Raw genomic sequence first — 17,108 nt, forward strand, 5'->3', positions numbered from 1 at the left:
TGTTTCGATGATAAAACTGAAGTAGAACTCTAAAAATAACTCATGTTAAATCCATTTCTTATACTAGTAAAAAAAATCTTATACTAGTAAAAAAAATCTTATACTAGTAAAAAAATAGAATGAGGGAAACCTTGTAAGACCCATAAAAAAAATAATTACAATTTTATTACTAGTAAAAGTATATTTCTTTGTGAGTGGAAAATATAATAAGTTTATAAGAAGGTTTAAATAAGAAATTTTGGTAGCTTAATTGGTAGAAAAATTTGGTGATGGGTTCAAACTCTTTTCTACCTTTTTGTAAAAAAAACAAAAAAGTAAAATAAAATTTAAAATATTGATAATGGAGAAAGCACTTCAGATTTGAAGGCATTATTGAGGAATCCATTATGTAAGTGGTGATTAAGAAATTAATATAATAAAATAATATTAAAATAATAAATAATATTAAAAAAATTAATGAATAGTAAATTTTTTGGACTATAAATAGTCATGAGGGGGAGGCTATTTTGCACAAAGAGAGGAAAAATCAAGTGAGAAACCTTGAGAAATAGAGAAGAAAGAGTTAGGAAGAAATTTTGAGTTACAAGAAGAGTAGAGGCTCTGCTGGGTTTTTCGGGGAAACAAATTCGGAGCAAGAGAAGTCTGAAATAGAGGTAGGGGAGCTAACCTTTCTAAGCTTTTATATTATGATTTAGTATTGTTTTATTACTATTCATGTCTTAAAATTCTGTGTGAATACTGTTAATGCTTACTGTATATCTATCTATATTGAATTTCAGTGTTAATATTATATGTTGTTGTTTTGAATCTGTAAATAAGAAATTTGTTAAAAACTAGTTGAGGAACACTTTGGCTAAGGAAAGACTTGGTACTTAAGTTGTCCATTGTGACACACTTCTCTTTCCTGAAAGTCTACTCGATATGTTTTTAACTTAAATCTTGTACAGATTGAGTACTATTAAATTATTATGCAATATATCTCGTTGGCATGAAAATGTTTGATGGATTCATGTTATTGTGGTAGATATGGAATTATGAATTATAATTGTGATGGTAGGATAGAGGAATCTTAAAAACCGGAGTTGGTACATCCTTGATCATAGAGCAGCCCTGGTCCAATTGAGTATGTTGTGACTAGTCATATGTACTGGCATTTATGGTGAGTTTGATTTGTCAAACATTTGACTCTTCTCCGGTGACCATTTATGGTGATATTTTAGTATTGTTAAATTTATTTTGTGATATATTCAGTTTGTATGATTTTTGTGATGATTGTAATTTATTATATTGGATTTGAATTTATGCATCTGAACATGATATGAGTATTATGGGGAGATTTCGTAATGGTATAATATGAGTTGAGGAATGTGAGCATGGTATGAGTCTCGCGGAGAGATTCTGTAATGCCATGGTATGTGTGTATATGTTGATGTTGAGGGTCCTAAGTTGGAGGTTATCCTGATACTCTAATAATCATTCAGTCTCAAGTAAAGAAGGATGAATTATGTGGTGAGAGGGGCAGGGGGTCCTGGTCTACTATGTGTCGGTTTTGGACATAGTGTTGAGGACTAAGAAGGCATCACAAGTGCGTAACCTCTCGTTGACCGCTCATCAACATATCGTCGGGATAAATGCTTATTGGGTATTGCAGAATGAGTGTCTATTGGGAATTGTGGAAGGAGTGTCTATTGAGTGTATCAAAGTAATGGATGAGTATCTATTATGCGATTGTTGTATGATGGTATGAGTGTGTCTGACATAATTATTATATGAGGTTTGTTGAGTGCATCAAAGTAAATATGCATGTTTTATAAATGATTGGTTGCATGTTAGCTCACCCTACTTGTTTGTGTTTGTGTTTGGGTATGTGCGATGATCGTATAATTCGTTATACGGGAGCAGATGAAGGAATGTCGTCTGACTGAGTGCCAAGGAAGGGAGAGATAGAAGAATAAAGTAGAAGAAGTCGAATTATATTTATGAATTTGTAGTTGAAATCGAAGTTTAAAACATATAGATATATATCAACTATAAATTTTCAAGTGTGAGATTATGAGATGTTACCTTAAATGTAATGCTTCAATATATAAATTATGAATTATCAAGTGTGAAATTTTGGGATGTTACAAACTTTACATTCACTTAACTTAGTGTAAAGAAATAATCATAAATATTATAAGAGATATTAATCATCTATATGTTGTACCTAGGGCTGGACATAATTAATCTAACTGTACTAAAATATAGATTATCTATACTATATTATACTATATTGTACTATAAAAGCTAAACTGTTTTTATTAAAAACTAAATTATACTGCTTTATGGTTCAATTTAAAAAAATTGAAGTTTCAAATTAGTAGTTCAGTTAACTAGTTAACTGCTTCAAATAAATGAACTTTACAAGGTGACCAAAACAAATTGTGATTCCATGCAAACATAATAAACGCAAACATAAGGAAAACACACTTTTATCATAACTCAAATAAATGAACTATTTGTTTTTTTATTAAATAAAAGTTATTGAAAAGTGTTTTTGAATAAACAAATATCTTAAATTAAATTTCTAAAATTACAATTTTAAGTGTTAGTTTAACAAAAAAATACTTTAAGAATTTAAATTAATTTTTAAAACTTATTCTGGAATAATTTTAAGACAAAAAAGAAAAGATACATTTAATACTATTTACAAATTGGTATGAATTATTTTTTCTCATAAAACATGTAACTTAGTCATTTATATTAATTTATATTTGTATATCATACTTTTCATAATTATATATCATACTAATTTATTATTATTTTTCATTTAAGTATTTATTTTTACTGATTTTAATAATTTTACTTAATTTAATAAAATTAGTAGAAACAATAATTTATATAAATCTATTTTTTAAAATAAATAAGTTTTACAATGTTATAGTTTTTAACTTTTAAGTACTTGAAAATAGTAAATTACACTTAAAAAAGAAAAAGAAGCGTAAATGAGAAAACTATTTTTGGACAGACTAAATATGAATGAACGAGCTACTTTTGGATAGGCCAGAGAAAAGACATAAATGATTAAGTTAATTTGAAGAAACATATTCAATTTATTATGTTAATGTTAATGAATTTTAAAAATTTAAGTTAATGTAGGTTATGCATGTCAAATACGGGCCAATCCGTCGTTGACGCGTGTAGATGACACCTAAACAAATCAACGAACTAAAATACTCAATTTATCTCACTCTTTTCACTTTTTCTTATAAATCTGTAAGTCAACTCATATAACTCATCCTATATTATCATCCTAGTAATTGAAACATAGATATAAGGCCTTATAAAATATTCATTTTGAATTACATACATTATAAGCTGCATGTACTCAAACACATATGTTATAGGTCTTTAGATAAATGTGCATGATTTGAGTTCCAACCCTATTACTTCAAATACAAAGAAAAGTTCCTCTAAAGTATATGGATGTTATATGGTATATCATTGATGATGATGGATTGTGAGAAAAGTTTATCAAGCTTTTCTTTTATGAAGGGTGATGCAGAAATTTCTTCATTGACATTGGAAATGATGAAAAAAAAGGGATAACAAGGACATGAAAGCATATATATAGATGGAACCTCAAGGAAGCTAAAATGTTTAAATGCATGGGACCACCACCATCTTTTTGGATGCAAATTCATGCTTCTTTTTGTTGTAGAAGAATCACATATTTCAAAGATAGTTCTTCATTCCATTTCAATTTGGTTGGCTTTGCCAATGGAATACCCTACAAAACTTGGATCTCTATCTCTTTGTTTTCAGCATTCCCCTTTTATGACAAAACCCACTTCATAAAAAGAATTGAAAAGTGATACTATGATCTGATCTATCTTTAGATTTTTTTTATAAGTTAAAATTATTTATATGCAAAACTTTTCTCATTTAAATATTTTTGAAAATTAGATTTTTAACTTCCAATAATATAAAGAAAAGTTTAGTAGTAGTGGAGGATAAAATCGCATGCATATTTCGCTGATATCACTCCATTTAATTAACAAGGATCTTTGATGTGTGTGTGCTAAGATGCATAAAAGTATCAATACATTAAAAAAAAGTGCATAAGAGAATATTTATGTTCCTATGTCTCTATTTACATGCTTTCAACTTTTATATGCATGACGACATGCATTTTTTCTCCAAATGGTTTTCACATACTACATAATATAGTTAACATATTTACATAATTAACATGTTAATTAACATAAACATTATATTGTGATGAATCTAACGAATATTTTATTAATTTGAGTGTCCAAAATAGCTTTTACAAGTGACCATCCTTTTCATAGTATTTTGGACTTATCTGAAATTTCAGAGAGTAACTATTGAAAGCATAGTTCACTTGGAATTTATCCTAATCAACATTCACCCTATATATTCCTTTTAAATATCTTATTAATGTTCACCTAATACACATAACCTTTAATTTTAAACATATTTATACCAATCATTATTGAGCTTGAATTTAAGGGGTTTTATAAAGTTACTATCATGACATTATTACATATTTTAATAGTCTCTAGTTGACTAAAATATTTTAATTTTAATTTAAAAATTATAATCATTTGAATTTTAAATATTGTTTTAAAAATATTTTAAGTCAAGGTTTGATGTTTGATATTCAGAACTTGAAAATTATGAAAATATAAGTATTATATTTCATGGAAATATAAATAGTGAGTTTCATAAAGATACAAATAATATATGATTAAGAAGTTTTAAAATTCTTTTAAAAAATTAATCAAAATTTCAAATTGAAATAATTATAATATTTAAATTTAAATAAAAAATAGCTATTAGAGACTAAACTAAAAAAAAAATATTTTCACTTGAAAGAAAATGATCACATAGCCGTTAACTTAGTAACTATAAAAGAAGCTTACTGTTTTATAAAACAATTAAATTTGTATGTAAGAGTGCATTAACAATGCTCTTTACCTATATTTTGAATCTGCAATGAATAGATAATGAAATGATAATAAAGTGAGTGATGAAGATTCTAAGTTATATGTCAAACCATTTCAAGCTTAAAATAACAGTAATTGTTGCTTTTCTCAAAGCTTTTGGTGTCAGAAACCTGACAATTTCATATATAACTATCGCTACTGATGATCATTGATAATTAATATATGACCAATTGTCTCTATTCAAGTGAGTTCAAGAGACAACTTGAATTTGTGAATGTTTTAATGTGTCCTTCAAGATAAAAAGAAAAGAAAGAAAAAGTGTTTAATTTATTTGAATTTTTTAAGTCAGCCGATTATGTTGGATCTTAGATGTTTCTGTTGATCTGTGTTGTTTATTTAAATATTATTTGAACATTTTGAATTTTTCATAAAATTAGGTTTTGTTTGAATAGATTTTTGTTAGGGAAGATTTCAAAATATAAGAATATACAGATAGATGTTAATAATATTTACGATTTTCTTTTGTTTGAATTAATTGAAAAATTACCGTTTCTAATTCAATTTTGTCTAAGATAATAGTTAAATATTTTTTATCTCATCTTGATGGAACCTGCAAGAAAAATATTATTTTATTTCATCTGAAAAAAGCATACATTTTTTTAATAAAAAATGTTGCATTTTTAGTAATTTGTCCAATTTACATTAAATAATGTTAATTGAACTTAAAATCCGGTTGAAAAATAACAAATTCGTTTAAAATCAGTCTGAAACCGGTAACAAATAAGATTGGCTCAGTCAAAAAAGAAGTTTAAACTATAATAAATTTCAGTTACATATCTAAAAAGTTTTATAAGAAAACCATCTGAAAAATATTTAAAAATACAAAAGGTGGGTCTTACTGGAAATTTTCATCAGAATTTTCACACAAAACATAATCTCTCTAAAATATTAATTGTAAGTATAAAAAAGGACATCTATAATAAGACCAAAGAAGTTTTGTTTTCTCTCTACTGTTGAGATTTTGATGACAAAAGCATTATTGTTCCTTATTATTTCTACTGAACCCTAATTAATTAACTCAATGTGCACTTAAATTTGCTAATTTAATTTCGAACACTAATTTAACCCCTCATCATGGAAAACCAAATAGATACTAATAACTGATTTAAGACTTATTTTCTTAATAAGCACTTTCGGACAAAAAAAAATAACAGTAACTTCATCTAAAATTGGATATCTACAAACTAAGTCGTAAAAATTAATTAATATTAACTTTCCAAAATTTAACCTTTACAAAAAAATTGAGGGAGATACAATAAGCAGCAGAATTTTAATTTTCTCCAGATGTAGAAAACCATGACCAAATAGTCCCTAACTGAAGACAACATTGACATAATTTTCTTTCTTTTACGCAGGGTCAAGTTTATACATAGTTAATGTCATTCTGTAACAGTTTTATTTAACTTCCCAGAGCAAAATGGGCATCACTGATGAATTACAAAAATTATCATTTACAACATCGATCAAAGACATAATCTCCAGCTTGATCCATCCACCGCAAACGAGGTTTATTTTTAGCTCGAACACTGTACCGTGTTAAATAGGTAACCTGAAAATGAAAATTTCTGCGACAAAAAATGGTTTTAGTTGTTTCCTCCTCTGATCCAGCGACCAGATCCTGCTCTTCCCAAACTAGAATAGTAATCGCCCACATTTGCCACAAATAGTGGATCCCTATCTTCCATTGTGCCCTCTTTACAGCCACCACCTGACATATTATCTAGCTCTGTCTTCTCTAACTCTTTCGTCAAATCCTCCATTGTCTTCTTTAAATTTGCTTTGCTCATCTGGCCTGCTTCCTCTGTAGAGAGACCAACCATTGTAACTTTTGGAAGAAAGGGGGTTGATTTCGTATCTTCCTTATTTACACCTTTTTTAGATGATCCTGCTTTTTCATGACACCGTTTTGGCCATAGGTGATGAAACCAATTACCAAATGGTAGACTTAGCCTGAAACTAGGTTGTCTGATTGCTTCAGTATTGTCATCCAAACTGCAATTAGAAGAATCTATGCATTCAGAAATTTTCCTATCATCTTCCACTTCAGGGTTCTCAAGGCAGCGCCTTGATTCGGTAGCTCTCAGATAAGAAGCTTCACTTCTGCAGGATAAGAAATATAATGTTACAAATCATTGGACATCCGACTTTAAAAGTTCTGTTTGATATTGTCCGCTGTTATATTAAAATTGAAATATTATCCAGATTGTCAGTTGCTTGAGCTTATTTGTCGATTAATCTCTAATCAGTAGTAAAGTTTATTTAAGTCGTCGAACAAAGCTTCCTGCTCATTTATTAACATGGTCGGTTGTCAACTGATTACAAAAATTATTTGAGTTTCATCTGCTACTCAAATGCAAAACATAAAATTCATGGAAATAGAGGGTTTAGCTAGCGTAACGAGTACAACACTTTCTAAACATATGAAATTAGTACCCAAAACATTTTTCAGTCAAGATTTCAGATCATGCACCAGTACTTGGGCTATGGTTAACGGAAGAAAAAATGAATGCACTGAAATGGGAAGGCACGTAGTTCAGTTATTTGAATTGTTTAAACCTTAAAATTAAAATACAAAGGAAACACAACTGAAAAGATATGGAAAACATTCCATCCAGAACCCTCTTCCTCAAATTTGAGGGGTATGGGATGGGATCGTATAGATATCTCGATGGATTGTATTAGTTCCATGATCAAAAGAACAGATTTTTTAAATTGGTAGCAGTAGACCATTTGATTAAATATTCTCATTTATGCCAAGGGGAAGCTGCACTCGTTGTCAACGGGGATGTTGGTTTACATGAGTTTCCTAGCGTAATGGTTTCAGAAGGATGCAACTTCATTAGTAAATTTTGGCTATGCTGTCTCTACTACAAGTTAAGTGCAGCATATGATCCACAAAACAGGTGGCCAGAATGACACCCTTTAACTTATTCGTAACACTTTGTGAATCACTCATCATTAACTGAAGTGGTAGAGATGGTTGGGGTAGTGGCGTATCATCTATACCATTGCCCTCACAAGAATTTATCCAACTTTTGCCAGGCTTAATTACTACAGACAGACATGCCAAACCAACAGCAATCTCACTTTTTCACAGCTAATTGGTAGCTGCCACTTACGTTGGTATTTTGCAAGCTCTAGAATGGGGTAAATAATTGGGTAGACGATGTCTGATTATGGGCAGATTATTTTCTAATAATATGCTGATTCCGTTTTTGCTATTCTTTCATTACTTCCTTAGAAGCTAGACACTATTACTGTAATTACTGCAATTCCTTATATTAGAAACTTGAAAGGCACAATTATCATTTCGGTAGCATAGGGCAAGGAGAGCAAAATGTACTTGGCAGCTTTGATCATCTATCTTTTATAGCATTGATCCTAAGTCTAACTCAACCTAACAAAATGAACTTGCAAATGTCTGCACCAATTTACATACTATAATTTGATCATATAAATCTATTAGAGTAAAAGATCTTCAACACATTCTTCACACCTAGGACTTACAAACACACCTGGGACTTGCATCTTAAGCTTGAAAATAAATATTTATGGATAATTTGATAGTAACTTGCAAACACACCTGGGATTTGCATCTTAAGCTTGAAAATAAATACATATGGATAATTGGATAGTGGTCCAATAATGGACAATATGATAGACCCCAAAACCATCACTTGAATCAGCTCTGACATCATCTTAGACAGTGGGCTTTAAGTGTAATTCAATATTGCAAAACTGACTTACAAGATGAGATTTTCACCTATTGATATACTATAATTTGAACATATCTCTAGTCTTGTGATTTTCAACAGTTCCTTTCCAAACCATAGTTGCTAACAATTTTCTTTTCCTAGTCACAGGAGCTTGACTCTGAATTTGCAATCATTTTTCAGTATTAACAATATATATCAATGACCAATCAAATAAACTCTTTCAAAAAGTTGCAGTAAATAAAGACCTACACCAAACATGTTCAAGTTAGGTCGATAAAGTGGAGAAATATATAAATGCTTATTTGAGATGAGAAAAAGAAGACATCAGATTACTTTTAGAATAATAAAACATCTTCAAATTGAACTTACACTAAGTGTGTCATGTATAAGTGAATTTTATGGCTTCGAAGACAGATTCTAGAGAAGATAACGGGGATGACTGACAACAGACTTCCCATTTTAAATCCCTCCATAATCCCGTCCATACTACATTTCTACAGTTATAAATAATAGGGAAGGATTCTTGAAGCAGTGACAGAACATTCTTGGTGGTTGAGACAAGAAAAGCTCTATTTAGATGAGGAGCCTAACAAATCAATGATATAAGTTTAACAAAATCTGAACCAAATTTACACATTTCCACAGGTGCAATGGTAAAGTCGATGCGAAGCACAAACGACTGAATATATATATATATATATATATATATATATATATATATATATATATATATATATATATATATATATATATATATATATATAATAATCTAATAATGCAGTTCTTGATTTCCCCCTTTTACCTATGTACAACAAACGTGGATATTAAGTAATGAAAAAACAAATCATATCCAACCAAAGTTATCTGAGTTTGTATAAATATCATTTATTCTTAGGCAAGATTTGCTAAAATCCTTCTTAATGCATGAAAACTCTAGACAAGGAAACCACTGAAGTAAAGACAGGAGTTCAAATGCCGCGAATTATACATTGCAGTTTCAAAGGCTAAAAAAAAAAAAATTAAAAACATACCTTCTCTCAAATGAGTCAACCAAATACGGAAATTTAGGTTGTATGCCTGTTGCTTTTCGCAACCACCTATTACCCAGAAATACTTTGTCAACAGTATAGTGGAACTGGAGTTCAGCAGCTTTTGAAATAACACTTAGTGGTATACTAGGATGACCCATTTCGTCAAGCAACTCCTGAACCTGTCAGGAAAAAATTCAAGTGATAATCCACCTTTTTTAAGAGAAATAGGACTGGATATTAATGTTATGTATAACTCAAGTTCATCCCTTCTAAACACATAGTGAATGAAACATCGAGCACAACTCTGATTTTCAGGAACAAGTTACATGAGGTATCTCAGACCAACCTTTCTATTAAGTATACACAGATCATTTTGGGTGCTTTTAATTGTCGAGTTTGAGACCATCTTGAATAGCATTTTAAATTGATAGGCCTGCTATTTTGAATTTGAAGAATTTTTAAATTTATGTTATTGACAGTTTTTTCTTGAATGTATTCAAAAAGTCATGATTTGAAGTCCGGATAAAAGAGTCACTGAGACAGGAATCTAAAATATAACACTTTCAGAACACTGTCCCTAGCATCAGTGGATCATGTATCAGAAAGCAAATATAGCCTTTTTCGAGGAGAACTAGGACAAAATGTTGTGCTGCATATTCCACTCTTACATAAGTTTATACTCATAAGCTTCTGAACGCAACAACTCCTTTAAACTTATGCTCTAATGAACTATCAAATTATTATATATCATCTAAAGTTACCTGACTCAAAAGATTTGAGAAAATTTGTTTTAAGCTTAAACTCTCTTTGTGTAAAATGTCTTGAAGGCTTTATTTGTTGTATATTAACTTCATTCTGTGTATTGTGTCTATTTGTAATATAAAGGTATCTTTTACAAGGCTTTATCATCAAAAGACTAATGTTACACATTTACCTCTATTATATAATACTAGATAACTGTTATACATAATTATGTATTGACGTTTTTTTCTCCATTTTTTTTTTCCAAATATTCTTAAACATTAGAGTTTCTTATAGGACAGTTTTGGATATAGAAGGGCGGCCAAATTTGGACTTGGGCCAAACAGTCTTTGACTTTAGAGATTAAAAAACCCTAATCACTTTTTCACATCACCCACTTTGATACCACCCGCTCCCAAAATTCCAATCATTTTCTCTTCTCTAAAAACCTTCTGCAACCCTAGAAAAGAGCAGAAGTTGTGAAAAGGGGCCAAGCAACTGCAGAATACACCATCAAGATGGTCATAATACTGACAGAGATGGCTGGTAAAGATGTGAAGAGAAATGCCAAATCAGGAGAAAGGTGACAAATTAGAAAAAACAGAATAGAGTCCCAATCCTGGCCACAAGGGCTACTACAGTCACAACCATGAACTACACAACCACGAAGGGCTCCATTGGCCAGGAGCTAATCAGCTCTGCCACTACTCAGCTCCACCATGGCACTGTAGCTAGCTACGCACAACCATGCTTATTTGTATTTAAATAAATTCTAAATTAGTCATTAATGATTCCAATCAAAACTCCATCTGTGAGATTCTTTTGCACTACCGCTGGAAAAAGAAAACTTTCTTTCACTATCACGTATGTTGTTTAACAAAATATTTTTTCTTCAATTTAATCATACCTCTGGTGGCTCCCCAAGACTATCTCCCATTTCCTCAATCACTTCTGCGGCCAAGTTGTCATCAACCACATCCCGCCGCCGCTGCATGTGCCGAGTTTGGATTAAGGTATGGAAATGTTGATCAACAGCTTCTTCCAGAATATTATCAAGCATGTTTTTATCAAAGAAGTAGGGAGTATACCTGATTAAACAAAGAGAAATACGGTAAGCGTAGTGTATTCAGTTCCATGCTCTGGTAGAAACGTTTTTTTATCAAAAGAATTTGGTATCAATGAAACATAATGAGATAAATAATCAAGAGTAAACACAAAACCTAACACAAATAGCATATCCCAAATCAATATTATTACTACTACCGAGGATGAAAAACTGACCAAAACAATCCCAAAGTAAATCATATTAAATCTGTCCATATACAATTGGAAAAGAAACAAGTACAGAGATTCCTGTTGAATTACTTACTTTAATAAAAAGAAGAGGTATCCATCCATTGAAAATCCAAAACAATTATTTGTTTGATATTAAATCTCGAATCAAAAAGATAAAAAGTTGTGGTAAAAAAACTATAGTTCACAGGAAACAAGGAAGAAGCTGAGAAACACACCATTTAATCCCATCTGTAGTTGCTATTGCAATATCTAAGTTCTCGGCACTAAACACAGGAACCCCGTCAACCTTTTTCCTGACACCATGCTGTGATATTGCCTTCAGAAGTTTATTGGCTGCCTTGACCTAATGTGGATGTATTTATTATTAATACAGAAGGCAGTGAATAAAACTCGAAGATATGCAACAATGAAAAACTAATAATACCTGCTTCTCATTTGGAACAAACTGGAACAAGTGAGGTTTTTCCTGGATGAAGTGTAATGTACAATGTTATAAATTATGCGTAAAAAAAATAAGAAAGAAGATTATATATCAAATTCCATAATTAGGAACATAAATCTGCATGCAATGCTATGTCTAAACAACCTCATCATTATTACATTACACAGAACCTTCAGTGGGCATGCTTAAATCAACACAACTACATTTAAATGAAAATGTCAACAGTACCTTGAAATGTTCATAAGCCAGGTCAAGACGACAGGCACCGACCACACCACTTGGAATATTCAGCTTTTTGACATATGAAACTAATACCATTAAAAATGTCAGTAACAAGTGAAAAAGTAATTACTGATCAGATATTAACATTAGCCAAGCTAAAGATGTTAATAGAGTAAATTCATGGACAAGCAGAGAGCTAACAGGGATAAATGGGAACAAACAAAATATATACTGTGTTAAGGGGAATATTTTAGTCAGCATGAGATCACGATCAGACACGGTAGGCCAGTATATTTGCATTGCAGGTAGCTCTATGTATGGAAAAACCCTTTAGGATTCTTGGGGCATGTACGCCAGTATATTAGTCCCTTCACTTTGGAACAGTTTTTGTTGGGTTCATACAACAATATGGTAAAAGTAAGGAAGATAATATTTAATGGCAGCATGTGGTATATACGATACCCTTTGATGCACCTGATTGGGCCCAAATGATTGCATCGTTAAAGGTGCCGATCTGCCACTTGCTTTGTGGCTTTTATTTGGTGTGCAGTACATGGCCACTTTAATTTTAGTTGCCATTTTCAGATATACATAGATTGGACAGCCTTGTCACATTCTTGAGTTTATTTTTTCCTTGTATCAGTTTTTTTTTTTTATGTTGCACAGAGCATATCTAATATCTTATTCTTCCCTACTTTTAGGTTCCTCAATCCACTCAAGCAAAATGTTTTTCTTTTCTATTTAAAATATTAATGAACATTCAAAGGCTAATCAGCCTTGTACGAGTTAAAGGACACAATGCTATTTATATATCATCATAAACATAAATTTCATCAAGTTCTATATAGAAAACTAGATAGGAATATTGATCAAAACAACCTTGAAGCAAATGATAAGAAAGAAATGGATATGTAAAGCAATAACATACAATTATACAAAGATTAGAGAAAAGCAGAACATTTATATATCTAACCTGCATCTCCTAGATCAATAAAAAAGCGAAATACAGGGCCATTCCTCTCACTCTTGGTGATCGCTGCAAATATTTTTTTCAGCCACTCAGGGGTTCTGCAGATGATATATATATATATAATACGTGAAAATTCATATCTTCAGACAAAATAAAGTTCGTAAAAGCTTGATCTATATGACTAACAATTTCAACCAAGCATCTTTATCTTTGCTGAAAATTCCTTTCAATGTTCACGAATCTATAATCAGCAACTCCTAAACTTCTTCAAAGCCTAACCAAGATGTCCCATGTTTGCTACACAAGTAAGAGATTATCTCACAGAAATCACATATTCACTCTTAGCATCTCACTCAGATAGTAAGATCACTAAGTGCAACCAAACTCAAGCATCACATATGATATGGTTGTGTTTGGCTTAGAATATTTATCCTATTTATCATGATTATATTATGTTTAGGATTACCTATTTATCATGATTATATTGTGTCTAAGGTTACTCTATTTATCATGATTATATTGTGTCTAAGGTTACCCATTATCATGTACTCTTGTATTAATTTACTTTTATAAACAGAAGACTACGAGAGGGATCAATTAAGCCTCAAGAATTATTTCTTTTCCATCTCAAGTATATTAAACTCTTATTAAGCATGTATCACATAAAAGACTTGCATATAAATATTAAGCTTAAGAGGTTATGCAATTATACTGTGGCAAAACACAAATCCAAACATGCATCTAGAGAGCTTATTGAAATATGCTGATGCACATAACATTTTATGCTAAGTCTCAATACACTTTCACAAATACTGATGCACATAACATTTTATGCTAAGTCTCAAAACACTTTCACAAATACTTACGCCGCAAAGTGAGCTTAAATAAATTCTTCCAAATAGTTGTACAAGTCCTTTTATCAGAAAATCTAGTTTAGATTTTTGTTTCATCTTTCTTATTAAATGCTATATTCATGTAATCAGTTTATCATCCATCCATTTCATTTTCTTACCACCTCTCATCCTATCACTTGTCACGTTTATCACTTTCTCTCTCAACCTTTCATTTCATTTTTCATTTTTTGTTGTCTCTCTATGTAGGTCCTACCACTCAAATCCACTCCATTATATGTCTCCCAAAAATGAAAAACTGCCATAATTCTTGAAATTAAGGAAAACACAAAACAAGAAAAAAATTCGCCAACCATTAATCAGAAACTAACAATCCCTTTTCTTTTCATCTTGAATTCAAAAGAGCAAAAATAAATAATACGATTCCAAGAAAAGAGAAAGGGACCTTTTCGACATGAAGGGAAGTTCAAAATGCGTGGAAACGGCCATGAGGCCCGTTCCGGAGAGGTCGCACATGCTGAACACCTGCCCAACGAAGGCAGGCCCCCGGCCGCCGCCCTTCCCATTGGCGCCTAGCCGAGCGACGCTCACCGATTTTGTGGCAGGGCGCGCGGGCTCGGCGGTGCTCGCGGTGGAGTCAAGGGCGTTTGAGGCTGAGAACGGCGGCCCGAAGAAGAGAGGGAGAGAAAGTGAAGAGGGCGGGTGCGGGAGCGTCAGAGACGGAGGGTTTGGTGGATTGAAGAGAGAGACAAAGTTGGAGGCAGTGGATTGGAGGAAGGTGGCGATGTGGTTGTTGTGGTGGCCGCGACGACGTTGAGGCTCTGACGGAAGAGCCATGCAGTGAGCATCGACGGATGAAGTGTGGGTTGGGAATGGGGGTTTTGAGGTGAGCGAGTGACGGAGGGAGAGTGTGGAGGAATCAGTTATTTTCAAAGGATGAAGAGCTAACGCTAACGTGACCTTTATTTTATTTTCCTATAAACATATGAAAAATAAAAATAAATAATAATAGTAACTGGACATCAAAATTATCTTACAAAGGAATATGATTTATATTTATTATTTAAAATATTGATTTAGTCCAATTTTGAAAATATAAGCTAAGGTAAAATGTTTACCTTATTCAAATTAAATAAGTGATTAAAATAATAATAACAATCATTATTTTTTTGATAGGATAAAAATAGGTTAAGCTAACTTTACATCAATTCATACTATAATATTTTAATCAACATGTTGTTTGTGGAACATTGAACTAAGTCTCCTTGAATAGGTATTGCTATTAGAAAAGAAAAACATATTTGAACATAAATATCATCAAAATCTATTTAATTAATGTTTTCATTCTAAATCCGAATAACATAGGTAGGATTAATCATATATATATATATATATATATATATATATATATATATATATATATATATATATATATATATATATATATATATATATATAATTAGATTTTTTTTAATTAAAAACATTCTCAAATTTGAGAGACTAACCTTTTAAACAAACATAGATAATATTATTGTAAACATTAGTATTATTATATTGATTAATTTTGTTATTGTATAATATATCATGCATTAAGTATATGTTTAAGTGTGACACGAGTTAATCATCACGTTAGAGACAATTTTAAGAATTGATTGAATGATTTTTTTTTTCTTAAACTTAAGCATTTTGTTGTAAGATAGGTTTTTTTTTAAAAAAAATGTTATCATGTATAAAAAAATTATCATATAGATTAGACTTTACGTTAATTTTATATAAACAAGACTCGAATTTTATAAAATTCCATACAAAGAAAAAGACTTAGGCTGTGTTCGTTTGGACTGATTTCTCTGTTCACGTGCATTAGCGAGGATTGATTTAGAAGAACAGCGTTGTTCTTTTGAGCCGATTTGCGAGGATTTGGTCGGATGTAAAAGCGCTGATTTGCGAGAATACACTGTTCAAGTCATCTCGCCTTAGGTGCGCAGATTTGGGATGAAATGGCATAGAAAGACTGATATGCCCTGCACGTATTCGATTACACGGAGGCGTAACCGGTTAACCGGTTACAGCTTATTCCAATGCCTATTGCGTTGCATAGTAGCTTCTCCATATTCGAATTAAATTATATTACAATTTAATACTACATTTTAAAATACATTCATTTTACTACGTTATAACTTTTATAATTTTTAAACATTAATTTTATAAATTATTCATAATTTTTTTCTCTTTATAAACATCTCTACAATTAAATATAACATTACAAAATAACATTTTATAATACTTTTATAACTAGGGGCATTTTGGTCATCTTTATTTTCTACCAATTAAATTAATTTTTAAAATCTATCACATCAATCAAATCCTAGACTAATTCTCAGAAACTTTACTTTCAAATCCACTCTCAATTAACCACAAATCCACTCAAAAAAATAACTAAAAAATTACCCTCAAATTCACTCAAATACATTCAAATCATCTCTCCCAAATCATCTCTCCCAAATACACCCAAAAGAACACACCCTTAGTAAGACGAATGTGAAAAATATTCTTTTGGATTGGACTTAGATAGATAATGACTAAAGAGTAGGAAGGAATTGATTTCATCATCTTTATAATTTTTGTTTGGGCATGCTACAAAAGTTAGGTTAGAAGTTTGCAACCAAAATATTATACTTTCTTGTGTTTTCAAATTCAAATTGGATCACACCATATTCTTTGCAACATCAAAATTATCTATATTAAGTTTTATCGGTGTATGTTAAAATAGCACTTCCTATTAAGGTTGGCTGAGGATTTCACATTTAAAAAATATACAAATTTTCTTTGG

At 31.0% G+C, this 17,108-nt stretch overlaps 1 protein-coding gene across 1 annotated transcript; it reads right to left on the reverse strand.

Annotated features, from left to right (window-relative positions):
* Positions 1-6,250: 6,250 nt before the first annotated feature.
* Positions 6,251-15,222, reverse strand: LOC108345994 (uncharacterized). Its single transcript, XM_017584896.2, has 8 exons — positions 14,724-15,222; positions 13,431-13,525; positions 12,464-12,543; positions 12,218-12,259; positions 12,009-12,136; positions 11,405-11,585; positions 9,757-9,935; positions 6,251-7,109 (listed from the first exon to the last, which is right to left on the reverse strand). Exons 1-8 carry the CDS (start codon positions 15,113-15,115, stop codon positions 6,593-6,595), a joined length of 1,614 nt encoding a protein of 537 aa, XP_017440385.1. The 5' UTR covers positions 15,116-15,222; the 3' UTR covers positions 6,251-6,592.
* Between the last annotated feature and the right edge of the window lie 1,886 nt (positions 15,223-17,108).

Source organism: Vigna angularis, chromosome 8, assembly GCF_016808095.1.
Source record: "Vigna angularis cultivar LongXiaoDou No.4 chromosome 8, ASM1680809v1, whole genome shotgun sequence".
Taxonomy (NCBI): domain Eukaryota; kingdom Viridiplantae; phylum Streptophyta; class Magnoliopsida; order Fabales; family Fabaceae; genus Vigna; species Vigna angularis.

What these genes read in the sequence shown, in the direction of transcription:
- LOC108345994 (XM_017584896.2), bottom strand. Translation starts at nt 15,115, where the DNA reads ATGGCTCTTCCGTCAGAGCCTCAACGTCGTCGCGGCCACCACAACAAC. An exon ending in CTTCCCTTCATGTCGAAAAG is followed by an intron (nt 13,526 to 14,723) that starts GTCCCTTTCTCT and finishes TATCATCTGCAG; the next exon opens with AACCCCTGAGTGGCTGAAAA. An exon ending in ACTACAGATGGGATTAAATG is followed by an intron (nt 11,586 to 12,008) that starts GTGTGTTTCTCA and finishes TTGTTTAATCAG; the next exon opens with GTATACTCCCTACTTCTTTG.